Here is a 17059-nt window from a genome sequence, read left to right on the forward strand (position 1 = left end):
CATACACCTCATGACATCACATACACCTCATGACATCACATACACCTCATGACATCACATACGCCTCATGACATCACATACTCCTCATGACATCACATACACCTCATGACATCACATACTCCTCATGACATCACATACTCCTCATGACATCACATACTCCTCATGACATCACATACACCTCATGACATCACATACTCCTCATGACATCACATACTCCTCATGACATCACATACTCCTCATGACATCACATACTCCTCATGACATCACATACTCCTCATGACATCACATACTCCTCATGACATCACATACTCCTCATGACATCACATACACCTCATGACATCACATACACCTCATGACATCACATACTCCTCATGACATCACATACTCCTCATGACATCACATACACCTCATGACATCACATACGCCTCATGACATCACATACACCTCATGACATCACATACGCCTCATGACATCACATACTCCTCATGACATCACATACACCTCATGACATCACATACGCCTCATGACATCACATACGCCTCATGACATCACATACGCCTCATGACATCACATACTCCTCATGACATCACATACTCCTCATGACATCACATACTCCTCATGACATCACATACTCCTCATGACATCACATACTCCTCATGACATCACATACTCCTCATGACATCACATACTCCTCATGACATCACATACTCCTCATGACATCAAATACTCCTCATGACATCACATACTCCTCATGACATCACATACACCTCATGACATCACATACGCCTCATGACATCACATACACCTCATGACATCACATACTCCTCATGACATCACATACTCCTCATGACATCACATACGCCTCATGACATCACATACTCCTCATGACATCACATACACCTCATGACATCACATACGCCTCATGACATCACATACACCTCATGACATCACATACGCCTCATGACATCACATACTCCTCATGACATCACATACTCCTCATGACATCACATACTCCTCATGACATCACATACACCTCATGACATCACATACGCCTCATGACATCACATACACCTCATGACATCACATACGCCTCATGACATCACATACTCCTCATGACATCACATACTCCTCATGACATCACATACTCCTCATGACATCACATACTCCTCATGACATCACATACACCTCATGACATCACATACTCCTCATGACATCACATACTCCTCATGACATCACATACACCTCATGACATCACATACTCCTCATGACATCACATACTCCTCATGACATCACATACTCCTCATGACATCACATACTCCTCATGACATCACATACTCCTCATGACATCACATACACCTCATGACATCACATACTCCTCATGACATCACATACTCCTCATGACATCACATACTCCTCATGACATCACATACTCCTCATGACATCACATACTCCTCATGACATCACATACTCCTCATGACATCACATACACCTCATGACATCACATACTCCTCATGACATCACATACTCCTCATGACATCACATACTCCTCATGACATCACATACTCCTCATGACATCACATACTCCTCATGACATCACATACTCCTCATGACATCACATACACCTCATGACATCACATACACCTCATGACATCACATACTCCTCATGACATCACATACTCCTCATGACATCACATACACCTCATGACATCACATACGCCTCATGACATCACATACACCTCATGACATCACATACGCCTCATGACATCACATACTCCTCATGACATCACATACACCTCATGACATCACATACGCCTCATGACATCACATACACCTCATGACATCACATACGCCTCATGACATCACATACTCCTCATGACATCACATACTCCTCATGACATCACATACTCCTCATGACATCACATACTCCTCATGACATCACATACACCTCATGACATCACATACGCCTCATGACATCACATACTCCTCATGACATCACATACTCCTCATGACATCACATACTCCTCATGACATCACATACTCCTCATGACATCACATACTCCTCATGACATCACATACTCCTCATGACATCACATACTCCTCATGACATCACATACTCCTCATGACATCACATACTCCTCATGACATCACATACTCCTCATGACATCACATACACCTCATGACATCACATACACCTCATGACATCACATACTCCTCATGACATCACATACTCCTCATGACATCACATACTCCTCATGACATCACATACACCTCATGACATCACATACACCTCATGACATCACATACTCCTCATGACATCACATACTCCTCATGACATCACATACTCCTCATGACATCACATACTCCTCATGACATCACATACACCTCATGACATCACATACTCCTCATGACATCACATACTCCTCATGACATCACATACTCCTCATGACATCACATACACCTCATGACATCACATACACCTCATGACATCACATACGCCTCATGACATCACATACTCCTCATGACATCACATACTCCTCATGACATCACATACTCCTCATGACATCACATACTCCTCATGACATCACATACACCTCATGACATCACATACTCCTCATGACATCACATACACCTCATGACATCACATACTCCTCATGACATCACATACACCTCATGACATCACATACTCCTCATGACATCACATACTCCTCATGACATCACATACTCCTCATGACATCACATACTCCTCATGACATCACATACACCTCATGACATCACATACTCCTCATGACATCACATACTCCTCATGACATCACATACTCCTCATGACATCACATACACCTCATGACATCACATACACCTCATGACATCACATACTCCTCATGACATCACATACTCCTCATGACATCACATACACCTCATGACATCACATACTCCTCATGACATCACATACTCCTCATGACATCACATACTCCTCATGACATCACATACACCTCATGACATCACATACGCCTCATGACATCACATAGGCCTCATGACATCACATACACCTCATGACATCACATACTCCTCATGACATCACATACACCTCATGACATCACATACACCTCATGACATCACATACGCCTCATGACATCACATACTCCTCATGACATCACATACTCCTCATGACATCACATACACCTCATGACATCACATACTCCTCATGACATCACATACACCTCATGACATCACATACTCCTCATGACATCACATACTCCTCATGACATCACATACACCTCATGACATCACATACACCTCATGACATCACATACACCTCATGACATCACATACACCTCATGACATCACATACGCCTCATGACATCACATACTCCTCATGACATCACATACACCTCATGACATCACATACTCCTCATGACATCACATACTCCTCATGACATCACATACTCCTCATGACATCACATACACCTCATGACATCACATACTCCTCATGACATCACATACTCCTCATGACATCACATACTCCTCATGACATCACATACACCTCATGACATCACATACACCTCATGACATCACATACTCCTCATGACATCACATACTCCTCATGACATCACATACACCTCATGACATCACATACACCTCATGACATCACATACTCCTCATGACATCACATACTCCTCATGACATCACATACTCCTCATGACATCACATACTCCTCATGACATCACATACACCTCATGACATCACATACACCTCATGACATCACATACTCCTCATGACATCACATACTCCTCATGACATCACATACACCTCATGACATCACATACTCCTCATGACATCACATACTCCTCATGACATCACATACGCCTCATGACATCACATACTCCTCATGACATCACATACGCCTCATGACATCACATACTCCTCATGACATCACATACACCTCATGACATCACATACGCCTCATGACATCACATACACCTCATGACATCACATACGCCTCATGACATCACATACTCCTCATGACATCACATACTCCTCATGACATCACATACTCCTCATGACATCACATACTCCTCATGACATCACATACACCTCATGACATCACATACTCCTCATGACATCACATACTCCTCATGACATCACATACTCCTCATGACATCACATACACCTCATGACCTCACATACACCTCATGACATCACATACACCTCATGACATCACATACACCTCATGACATCACATACTCCTCATGACATCACATACACCTCATGACATCACATACTCCTCATGACATCACATACTCCTCATGACATCACATACTCCTCATGACATCACATACACCTCATGACATCACATACACCTCATGACATCACATACTCCTCATGACATCACATACTCCTCATGACATCACATACACCTCATGACATCACATACTCCTCATGACATCACATACTCCTCATGACATCACATACTCCTCATGACATCACATACACCTCATGACATCACATACGCCTCATGACATCACATACGCCTCATGACATCACATACACCTCATGACATCACATACTCCTCATGACATCACATACACCTCATGACATCACATACACCTCATGACATCACATACGCCTCATGACATCACATACTCCTCATGACATCACATACTCCTCATGACATCACATACACCTCATGACATCACATACTCCTCATGACATCACATACACCTCATGACATCACATACTCCTCATGACATCACATACTCCTCATGACATCACATACACCTCATGACATCACATACACCTCATGACATCACATACACCTCATGACATCACATACACCTCATGACATCACATACGCCTCATGACATCACATACTCCTCATGACATCACATACACCTCATGACATCACATACTCCTCATGACATCACATACTCCTCATGACATCACATACTCCTCATGACATCACATACACCTCATGACATCACATACTCCTCATGACATCACATACTCCTCATGACATCACATACTCCTCATGACATCACATACTCCTCATGACATCACATACTCCTCATGACATCACATACTCCTCATGACATCACATACTCCTCATGACATCACATACACCTCATGACATCACATACACCTCATGACATCACATACTCCTCATGACATCACATACTCCTCATGACATCACATACACCTCATGACATCACATACGCCTCATGACATCACATACACCTCATGACATCACATACGCCTCATGACATCACATACTCCTCATGACATCACATACACCTCATGACATCACATACGCCTCATGACATCACATACACCTCATGACATCACATACGCCTCATGACATCACATACTCCTCATGACATCACATACTCCTCATGACATCACATACTCCTCATGACATCACATACTCCTCATGACATCACATACACCTCATGACATCACATACTCCTCATGACATCACATACTCCTCATGACATCACATACTCCTCATGACATCACATACACCTCATGACCTCACATACACCTCATGACATCACATACACCTCATGACATCACATACACCTCATGACATCACATACTCCTCATGACATCACATACTCCTCATGACATCACATACACCTCATGACATCACATACTCCTCATGACATCACATACTCCTCATGACATCACATACTCCTCATGACATCACATACACCTCATGACATCACATACACCTCATGACATCACATACGCCTCATGACATCACATACTCCTCATGACATCACATACTCCTCATGACATCACATACTCCTCATGACATCACATACTCATACACCTCATGACATCACATACTCCTCATGACATCACATACTCCTCATGACATCACATACTCCTCATGACATCCTATACACCTCATGACATCACATACACCTCATGACATCACATACTCCTCATGACATCACATACTCCTCATGACATCACATACTCCTCATGACATCACATACACCTCATGACATCACATACACCTCATGACATCACATACTCCTCATGACATCACATACACCTCATGACATCACATACTCCTCATGACATCACATACACCTCATGACATCACATACTCCTCATGACATCACATACTCCTCATGACATCACATACTCCTCATGACATCACATACTCCTCATGACATCACATACTCCTCATGACATCACATACTCCTCATGACATCACATACACCTCATGACATCACATACTCCTCATGACATCACATACACCTCATGACATCACATACGCCTCATGACATCACATACGACTCATGACATCACATACTCCTCATGACATCACATACACCTCATGACATCACATACACCTCATGACATCACATACTCCTCATGACATCACATACACCTCATGACATCACATACTCCTCATGACATCACATACTCCTCATGACATCACATACTCCTCATGACATCACATACACCTCATGACATCACATACACCTCATGACATCACATACTCCTCATGACATCACATACTCCTCATGACATCACATACTCCTCATGACATCACATACTCCTCATGACATCACATACACCTCATGACATCACATACGCCTCATGACATCACATACACCTCATGACATCACATACTCCTCATGACATCATATACTCCTCATGACATCACATACTCCTCATGACATCACATACACCTCATGACATCACATACACCTCATGACATCACATACTCCTCATGACATCACATATGCTTTGAATATGAAGGCGGTACAAGTCCGCAACAATGACCAATCAGATCGCGGTCTGTGTGAACCTGTTAATAAAGCTCCTGAACGCGTCCTCGTGTCTCCTCATCATTTCTGTCTGTCCGAGTGTCCATCCTGACCTTAAGTAGTGTCCATCCTGACCTTAAGTAGTGTCCATCCTGACCTTAAGTAGTGTCCATCCTGACCTCAAGTAGTGTCCATCCTGACCTTAAGTAGTGTCCATCCTGACCTTAAGTAGTGTCCATCCTGACCTTAAGTAGTGTCCATCCTGACCTTAAGTAGTGTCCATCCTGACCTGAAGTAGTGTCCATCCTGACCTTAAGTAGTGTCCATCCTGACCTGAAGTAGTGTCCATCCTGACCTGAAGTAGTGTCCATCCTGACCTTAAGTAGTGTTCTGACCTGACCAGTGACCGCTACACACCTGAACCAGCATCTCACAGTCCAGATTTACCTCTCCAACAGTGAGTGAAATCTGACTTCTGTCCGATTGTAAATAACTGTAGTGTGTGTCCAGTGAAAGTGTGTGTCCAGTGAAAGTGTGTGTCCAGTGAAAGTGTGTGTCCAGTGAAAGTGTGTGTCCAGTAAAAGTGTGTGTCCAGTGAAAGTGTGTGTCCAGTAAAAGTGTGTGTCCAGTGAAAGTGTGTGTCCAGTGAAAGTGTGTGTCCAGTGAAAGTGTGTGTCCAGTAAAAGTGTGTGTCCAGTAAAAGTGTGTGTCCAGTGAAAGTGTGTGTCCAGTGAAAGTGTGTGTCCAGTGTCATTGAGAGTGTTTTGTTCACAGACGTGTCAAAGGGTTAATTATGGAGTGTTTCACTGAGACGCCCTTTAATAACTGTCTTTTCTCTGTCTCCCTCTGTCTCTCCCTCTCCTTCTTCTCTCCTCCTCTTCTTCTCTCTTCTTCTCTCTTCTTCTCTCCCTCTCCTTCTCTCCTCCTCTTCTTCTCTCTTCTTCTCTCTTCTTCTCTCCTCTTCTCTTCTTCTCTCCTCCCCTCTCCTCTTCTCCTCTTCTTCTCCTCACCTTCTCTCCTCTTCTTCTCCTCTCCTTCTCTCCTCCTCTTCTTCTCTCCCTCTCCTTCTCTCCTCCTCTTCTTCTCTCTTCTTCTCTCTTCTTCTCTCCTCTTCTTCTCCTCTCCTTCTCTCCTCCTCTTCTTCTCTCCCTCTCCTTCTCTCCTCCTCTTCTTCTCTCTTCTTCTCTCTTCTTCTCTCCTCTTCTCTTCTTCTCTCCTCCCCTCTCCTCTTCTCCTCTTCTTCTCCTCACCTTCTCTCCTCTTCTTCTCCTCTCCTCTTCTCCTCTTCTTCTCCTCTCCTTCTCTCCTCCTCTTCTTCTCTCCCTCTCCTTCTCTCCTTCTCTCCTCCTTCTCCTTCTTCTCAGCAGAAGTGTGACCACAGAGGGAGGAGTTGGACCACGGACCCACTCTTCAGGCCCCGCCCCCCTCGCAGGCCCCGCCCCCCTCGCAGGCCCCGCCCCTCGCCCTAAAGGCCGCACGGACAGCGCTCCGTGAGGCGGCAGAGCGCATAAAAATGAGCAGTCCACACCCACGTCTGAACCAGAGCGCCGCGCCCGCTCCCACCGCCAGCAGCAGCAGCTCCACGGACCCCAAAGAGCCCAAAGAGCCCGCAGACATGCCCGCCACGGAGAAGGACCTGGCCGAGGACGCGCCGTGGAAGAAGATCCAGCAGAACACGTTCACGCGCTGGTGCAACGAGCATCTGAAGTGCGTGAACAAGCGCATCGGGAACCTGCAGACGGACCTGAGCGACGGGCTGCGCCTCATCGGGCTCCTGGAGGTCCTGTCCCAGAAGAAGATGTTCCGCAAGTACAACCAGAGGCCCACGTTCCGCCAGATGCAGCTGGAGAACGTGTCCGTGGCGCTGGAGTTCCTGGACAAGGAGAACATCAAGCTCGTGTCCATCGGTGAGTCCCAAAGACACGAGTGGGAAAAGTGAAGGAGTGGAAATGAATGAGGGGCCCGGGGCCCAACTTTAGACCGAGTTTAGTCCTGGTTTAACTTTGTCCTGTTTTAGCTTTGTCCTGTTTTAGTCCTGCTTTAGTCCTTCTTTAGTCCTTCTTTAGTCCTTCTTTAGTCCTGCTTTAGTCCTGCTTTAACTTTGTTCTATTTTAGTCCTGGTTTGAGTTAGAGCCACGTCTAAACCAGGACTAACTTTGTGCACACATGCTTATGGTTTTGTTCTGGTTTATTCTGAGTTTGGTCATGTTCTGTTTGTTATGGTTTAGTTTAGATCTGGTTTAGTCCTGGTTTAGTCCTGGTTTAGTCCTGGTTTAGTCCTGGTTTAGTCCTGGTTTAGTCCTGGTTTTAAACCGTGGTGATGATGCGTCTCCAGATGATTTGAGGTGAAAACTTTAAATGGATAAATAAATATGAAATGATTATTATTTGTGTCTTTCCAAAGTCTTAAAACATCAGACTTTATCACTGTAAACGACCAGGTCACTAACGGTTCATTAGTCCTCCCCTGTAGTCCTCCCCTGTAGTCCTCCCCTGTAGTCCTCCCCTGTAGTCCCCCCCTGTAGTCCTCCCCTGTAGTCCCCCCCGTAGTCCCCCCCGTAGTCCCCCCCGTAGTCCCCCCCGTAGTCCCCCCCTGTAGTCCCCCCCTGTAGTCCTCCCCTGTAGTCCCCCCCGTAGTCCCCCCCCGTAGTCCCCCCCCGTAGTCCCCCCCCGTAGTCCTCCCCGTAGTCCCCCCCGTAGTCCCCCCCTGTAGTCCTCCCCTGTAGTCCCCCCTGTAGTCCCCCCCGTAGTCCCCCCCTGTAGTCCCCCCCTGTAGTCCCCCCCTGTAGTCCCCCCCGTAGTCCCCCCCGTAGTCCCCCCCTGTAGTCCCCCCCGTAGTCCCCCCCGTAGTCCTCCCCGTAGTCCCCCCCGTAGTCCCCCCCGTAGTCCCCCCCTGTAGTCCCCCCCCGTAGTCCCCCCCCGTAGTCCTCCCCCGTAGTCCCCCCCCGTAGTCCTCCCCCGTAGTCCTCCCCCGTAGTCCTCCCCCGTAGTCCTCCCCCGTAGTCCCCCCCCGTAGTCCTCCCCTGTAGTCCTCCCCTGTAGTCCCCCCTGTAGTCCTCCCCTGTAGTCCTCCCCTGTAGTCCTCCCCTGTAGTCCCCCCCTGTAGTCCCCCCCTGTAGTCCCCCCCTGTAGTCCTCCCCTGTAGTCCCCCCCTGTAGTCCCTCCCTGTAGTCCTCCCCTGTAGTCCTCCCCTGTAGTCCCCCCCTGTAGTCCCCCCCTGTAGTCCTCCCCTGTAGTCCCCCCCCGTAGTCCTCCCCGTAGTCCCCCCCGTAGTCCTCCCCGTAGTCCTCCCCCGTAGTCCTCCCCCGTAGTCCTCCCCCGTAGTCCTCCCCCGTAGTCCCCCCCTGTAGTCCCCCCCTGTAGTCCTCCCCTGTAGTCCCCCCCTGTAGTCCCCCCCTGTAGTCCCCCCCTGTAGTCCCCCCCTGTAGTCCCCCCCTGTAGTCCTCCCCTGTAGTCCTCCCTGTAGTCCTCCCTGTAGTCCTCCCCTGTAGTCCCCCCCCGTAGTCCCCCCCGTAGTCCCCCCCCGTAGTCCCCCCCGTAGTCCCCCCCGTAGTCCTCCCCTGTAGTCCCCCCGTAGTCCCCCCGTAGTCCTCCCCCGTAGTCCTCCCCCGTAGTCCTCCCCCGTAGTCCCCCCCGTAGTCCCCCCCCGTAGTCCCCCCCGTAGTCCTCCCCCGTAGTCCTCCCCCGTAGTCCTCCCCCGTAGTCCCCCCCCGTAGTCCTCCCCGTAGTCCCCCCCGTAGTCCCCCCCTGTAGTCCTCCCCTGTAGTCCTCCCCTGTAGTCCCCCCTGTAGTCCCCCCCTGTAGTCCCCCCCTGTAGTCCCCCCCTGTAGTCCTCCCCTGTAGTCCTCCCCTGTAGTCCCCCCCGTAGTCCCCCCGTAGTCCTCCCCCGTAGTCCTCCCCCGTAGTCCTCCCCCGTAGTCCCCCCCTGTAGTCCCCCCCTGTAGTCCTCCCCTGTAGTCCTCCCTGTAGTCCTCCCTGTAGTCCTCCCTGTAGTCCTCCCTGTAGTCCTCCCCTGTAGTCCTCCCCTGTAGTCCCCCCCTGTAGTCCTCCCCTGTAGTCCCCCCCTGTAGTCCCCCCCTGTAGTCCCCCCCTGTAGTCCTCCCCTGTAGTCCCCCCCTGTAGTCCTCCCCTGTAGTCCTCCCCTGTAGTCCTCCCCTGTAGTCCTCCCCTGTAGTCCCCCCCTGTAGTCCTCCCCTGTAGTCCTCCCCTGTAGTCCTCCCCTGTAGTCCTCCCCTGTAGTCCCCCCCCGTAGTCCCCCCCCGTAGTCCCCCCCCGTAGTCCCCCCCCGTAGTCCTCCCCCGTAGTCCCCCCCTGTAGTCCTCCCTGTAGTCCCCCCCCTGTAGTCCCCCCCTGTAGTCCTCCCCTGTAGTCCTCCCCTGTAGTCCCCCCCTGTAGTCCCCCCCTGTAGTCCCCCCCTGTAGTCCCCCCCTGTAGTCCTCCCCTGTAGTCCTCCCCTGTAGTCCCCCCCTGTAGTCCCCCCCTGTAGTCCCCCCCTGTAGTCCCCCCCTGTAGTCCCCCCCTGTAGTCCTCCCCTGTAGTCCTCCCCTGTAGTCCCCCCCTGTAGTCCTCCCCTGTAGTCCTCCCCTGTAGTCCCCCCTCTGTCTCTGGTGAGCTTGCATAATCCTGGCAGACTTCACACATGTGTTAGCTCGTAAGCTAGCAGCAAACTGTTCTGAGATGATTGACAGCCGACGCCTTTGGCCTCGCAACTTTCTCTCATTAAATCCACCGAAGATCATTTTAACGCCGTGTTGTTCCGACGCCGTGTTGTTCCGACGCCGTGTTGTTCCGACGCCGTGTTTCACCCCCTCGAGGGTGGGGACCCGGACCTTTTGGGTTAATAATGCCTCTCTTCTTCTTGAGTGAACAGTGGCATTATTATGTTTTCTTAAAATAAACGTCTTGGTCACAAATAAAGAAGTGAGAGCGACACGTTCCAGTTTGTTCTTGTGAAATTCAGCCCTAAAGGAACATTTTATTTTAACATTTAAAAATAGTATCCACTCGAAGATTATGAGCGAATTCTAAACAAGTGAAAGAATAAACCTCGAGGTTTATGTTCTCGTATAGAAACCGTCAGTTTATCCTCTTTATCTGCTTTGATTAGATTAACCCTAAAAAACATTGCAAATTTAAATGCAAAACTTTAAAATGATTTAAGCAGAAGAAGGTGAAAAGACTTTAAAGTTACAGGTCAAATAATGACTTTGACTCTGTGTTGCAACAGTGTAATTTCACCATTGTGGGTGTAAAATGAAGGTTATGAACATGAATGTTAAAATCCCCGCCCGAGCATTGAGTCACTGTTGAGTCATGTTGCCATAAAACGCTCTGAGCCGTTTCTGGTCTTTCCCAATAATAAACGTCTCTGATGCAGCGACACGTAAACCACTGTTTGACCGTGTGGCAGAGTGGTTGGCCTTCGCTCCCGGTGTCCAGACGTTCAAAGGTTCGATTCCCCAGACGACGTGAGGCTTTTCCACCGCAGCGTTTGCACGTTCTCTCTCGTACTTCTGTCCGATCGCTGCACGTTTGGACGAGGAAAATTATGCAAAACATGGCAAATTAGAGTGAAAAAGGGGGGAAAATAGTTGTCTAAAGTTTTGAAAATCAGATGCTCAAAATATTATTCTCGATTGAACAAGTATCGATAAAAGAAAAATCACTAAATGAGACAAAATTGGACTTTTCCTGGACAGTTCAAGGGTGATTTTGAGCTTCATTAGAAAAAGACGACGCTCAAACATAAAGAAAATGATGTATTAAAAAAAGAAAAATCTTAGTCAGTTTGAATTGTTCTTTTTCCTCTAAAATCCACCGATTCTCAGCGAACATGAGTCGCCGGAGGTTTTTCACGAACACGTTTCTCTTCTTAACCACGAGCCAAAAACCACATGTAATTCTCGTGTTTTCTCTTTTGTGGAGTCGAAGATGCAGACGACACTGAAGTAAAGTTAAACCTTAAAAATGCACGAAGAGGGTGAAACTTTCTAAAGCCTCGTCGCAATGGCACAATTTTATGTCTGTCGTGAGGAAAAACGTCACGATTTTAAAGATCCTTCACAATTACTGAGATCATTTCCACTGTGACTTTACAAAATCCAACTTTCTGAATGAAAAACGGCCAAATTCTTTACATTTATGTCCATTTTTGGTCTTTAAATAGAATCAAAAAGACTATTTTATCTCTTTAGTTGTGTTGATGTCCCGGCGCGTGATTGGTCGGTCTGTGGTGGTAAAAGAGTAAACACGGCTCGTGGCTCACGGAGGATTTGGCTCGTGGCTCATAGAATGGCTTTAATGGGCTTCGTGCCGCTTCGTGCCGCTTCGTGCCGCTGCCTGATCTCAAATGTTGGGATGACACGAGCAGTCAAATATTTCCCCCAAAACAAAGAATCCAAATGTCTCAAGATGTTGGTGATTCTCTGGCCGTCGCTCACCTGGAGTCACCGGGCGACTCACGCCGACCTGTGTCCTCCCTCCAGACCAGACCAGACCTTTAGTCCCTGTTTAGTCCCTGTTTAGTCCTTCAGCTGCAGACAGTGACTCATGAGTGACAGGAGGAGGAAATGTGTCAGTTTCAAATACATTTAATCTCGTCTTAAACTTCAGGAAAACGATGATCTGTTTGTTTTGAGTCATTGTTTTAACTTCGTGGAACTGTTCAGTAGAACTGTGTACTACTGCTACTGCCTAGTACTAGTACTGCTACTGCCTAGTACTAGTACTGCTACTTCCTAGTACTAGTACTGCTACTGCCTAGTACTGCTACTGCCTAGTACTGCTACTGCTACTGCCTAGTACTGCTACTGCTACTGCCTAGTACTAGTACTGCTACTGCCTAGTACTAGTACTGCTACTTCCTAGTACTGCTACTGCCTAGTACTAGTACTGCTACTGCCTAGTACTAGTACTGCTACTGCCTAGTACTGCTACTGCTACTGCCTAGTACTGCTACTGCCTAGTACTAGTACTGCTACTGCCTAGTACCCCCCAGACTCCGGTTGGGCCCCCCTGACTCACACATTCAGGCAAAGATATGAATTTCTATATAAAACTATCATTATTGTAAGTAACTTCTCGATTGTGATGTTTTTGTCTTATTCACATCAAAAAGGAGAAAGTCTGAAGTGATTTAACTGAAGACTTTGAGTGAATCATAAGGATAATCACTGTTTACGAGTACTTTTCTGTGGGAATAGTTCCTGTGCAGTTTGGATCAGATTCATAAAGATGTTTCATAGTTTCATAGCTTTTGCCACGCCCCCTTTTAGTCGACCAATCGGGGGATTATGGAAGTGTCTTTGGTCGATTCAGGCTTTAAGAAGACGAGGGCTGCGCCTGAACACCACCATCACCTCCCGTATGTCTCCAGTGACCCTCCCGTATGTCTCCAGTGACCCTCCCGTATGTCTCCAGTGACCCTCCCGTATGTCTCCAGTGACCCTCCCGTATGTCTCCAGTGACCCTCCCGTATGTCTCCAGTGACCCTCCCGTATGTCTCCAGTGACCCTCCCGTATGTCTCCAGTGACCCTCCCGTATGTCTCCAGTGACCCTCCCGTATGTCTCCAGTGACCCTCCCGTATGTCTCCAGTGACCCTCCCGTATGTCTCCAGTGACCCTCCCGTATGTCTCCAGTGACCCTCCCGTATGTCTCCAGTGACCCTCCCGTATGTCTCCAGTGACCCTCCCGTATGTCTCCAGTGACCCTCCCGTGAAAATGAATTCAACAAAATAAAGTCGCTCTTATATTTTTATAAAACAAATGGTGACATTAGAGTTTTGGCCCAGTGGTTGCTGGGTAATTTCCTTGTTATTATTTTACTTCCCGTTTGTAATTGATGGTGATGTCATCAATTACAAACGGGAAGTAAAATAATAAACTTACAACATTTGCTATTCTGGGATAAAATGTGTATAATATTTAGCCGAATATAAAATACATTTAACTTGAGTGTTTAGTTCATGAGTCTGTCACACTTAAACGTCTCCGTGTGAAACTTCTTCATCGCCTCGAGTTTTCACACAGAAAACGCCTTTTTTTTCAGGTGTTTTCTGTGTGAAAACGGCTCATGTCACATGTTTGGGACGTTTAAATGTAAAAAATGGACAGAGCAGTTTTAAATGAAGAAACATGTTCCACACAAACACATTTACTGAGGATTTTTGATTTAGTTTGTGACTAAACTCGATCTGACTGAAAACTGGCCTCATTTATGAGACTAAGAGTGATAAATGAGGCTCAGAACCTCGAAGGCCTGATCTAGAAGTTTCTTTTTTATTTTTGAGATAGACAGGCGATCGTTTGAGGACTTTTGACAAATATAATATTGTTTTTTTCGAGCGTAGAATATCTGATATTTGTCTCGCTGCTGTGGCCGATAACCGATATTTGCCGATACTGAAACTTTAGATTTGAATATCCACAGCATGTAGTATGGAGTATTTAAGTGTCTTTATAAGAACAATAAAAAGGCCGTTCTTATGCAAATATCGGCCAAATCATCTGTTAAAATATCGGTAGATTTGGCACCGACTATGAGCTTCTCCTGTCGACGCATAGACGCTGGTTCAGCTTCTGCTTTACAGGCGACATCGTGAGGACTTTTGACCAGGCAGAAGCTTAAACGCCTAGTTAATCGCCATGGCAACGTCGCTGCCGTTTGCCTCGGAAAAGTGTCGGAGGAAATGTGCCTGAGCCGTTGTGAGTGTGGTCAAACTTCTCCTTTCCTCCTCGTTCCTTCCTTCCTCCGCCTCCTCTTCTTTTTTCGTGTTGTGGTTTTGCTCCGGGCTCCTCCCCTTTCCCCTCGCTCCTCCCCTTTCCCCTCGCTCCTCCCCTTTCCCCTCGCTCTCCTCGTTGTCCATCTTCTCTCTCTCTCTCTCCCTCGTCCTTGTAACCAGAGCTCTGGAATGGGAGGGATCCAGCATCTCGTTTGCTTCTGCCCTTTTAAGGCTAAAAACCAGGAGAGCCTTTTTCCCCTGCACCAGTGAGAGCGAGGAAGAGGGAGAGAGAGGAGGAGGAGGGGCTGAAACCACACTTTTAACATTAAAGGGACTCAAACGTTTGAGTTGAAAAATAAACTCACTTTTTTTAAATCTTAATTACAGCGTTTTTGACATTTTATATGGAAGGTGTTTATTTATTTTATTTATTTTATTTTATGTAGTAGTAGCAGTAGTAGTAGTTGTAGTAGTTTTCAGCCAAATAAAAGTTGGAATATGACGACTGAATATTTATGAATGACGTGTATTATAATTTTATTACCGTGTTGTCATGGTTTTGTCACGTGTGACTTTACACCGTGACTTCCTTTACTCAGATATTAGAATATTGATATTTCACTTTTATGACGTTTGGTCCCAGTGACATTCTGTGATAAGAGCTCAGGAATGTGACACTTCCTCTGATTCTGAGTGTGTAGGTCCTGCTAAACCAGGGACTGGGACTGGGACTGGGACTGGGACTGGGACTGGGACTGGGACTGAGACTGGGACTGGGACTGGGACTGGGACTGGGACTGGGACCTGGACCCGGACCGGGACTTAAACCTAGTTCGAGGACTTGAGTGTCCTAAACTCTCTTGTCTCTCTCCTCTTCAGACTCTAATGTTCTCCAGATGTGGCTGAACCTGCTGAGCCCTGGGACCCCCCTTGACCCGACCCCTCCCCCCTCAGGTCGGGGGGTCAGAGGGTGATGATGTCATGGCTGCTGCGCTTAAGGGCGCCATAGCAACGAGCCAAACACATGAGTCAGTTCTCTCGTGTTTCTCCTTCCTCTTTCTCTCATGTCCCGCCCCCTGCCCCCCCCCCCTTCGCTCTGTGCCAGTGAGGGTCTCGTGGAGGCTCTTGAGGGTCTAGTTGGTCTTGTGGAGGGTCTCGTTGGTCTTGTTCTTGTGGAGGCTCTTGAGGGTCTTGTGGAGGCTCTTGAGGGTCTTGTGGAGGCTCTTGAGGGTCTTGTGGAGGCTCTTGAGGGTCTTGTGGAGGCTCTTGAGGGTCTTGTGGAGGGTCTAGTTGGTCTTGTGGAGGCTCTTGAGGGTCTTGTGGAGGCTCTTGAGGGTCTTGTGGAGGCTCTTGAGGGTCTTGTGGAGGCTCTTGAGGGTCTTGTGGAGGCTCTTGAGGGTCTTGTGGAGGCTCTTGAGGGTCTTGTTGATCTTGTGGAGGCTCTTGAGGCTCTTGTGGAGGGTCTTGTGGAGGCTCTTGAGGCTCTTGTGGAGGGTCTTGTGGAGGCTCTTGAAGATCTTGTGGAGGCTCTTGAGGGTCTTGTGGAGGCTCTTGAGGG

At 47.6% G+C, this 17059-nt stretch overlaps 1 protein-coding gene across 1 annotated transcript in view; it reads left to right on the top strand.

The window, feature by feature from the left end:
- Positions 1-8280: 8280 nt before the first annotated feature.
- Positions 8281-17059, top strand: part of flna (filamin A, alpha (actin binding protein 280)) — a 65902-nt gene continuing 57123 nt past the window's right edge. The window contains exon 1 of the mRNA XM_072450204.1: positions 8281-8686. Within this exon, the coding sequence (XP_072306305.1) occupies positions 8293-8686 (394 nt within the window). The 5' untranslated portion in view covers positions 8281-8292. The remainder of the gene's footprint in view (positions 8687-17059) is intronic.

Source organism: Eucyclogobius newberryi, unplaced genomic scaffold (genome assembly GCF_026437365.1).
Source record: "Eucyclogobius newberryi isolate DKJ021-1_F unplaced genomic scaffold, fEucNew1.0.hap1 SCAF_17, whole genome shotgun sequence".
Lineage (NCBI taxonomy): Eukaryota > Metazoa > Chordata > Actinopteri > Gobiiformes > Gobiidae > Eucyclogobius > Eucyclogobius newberryi.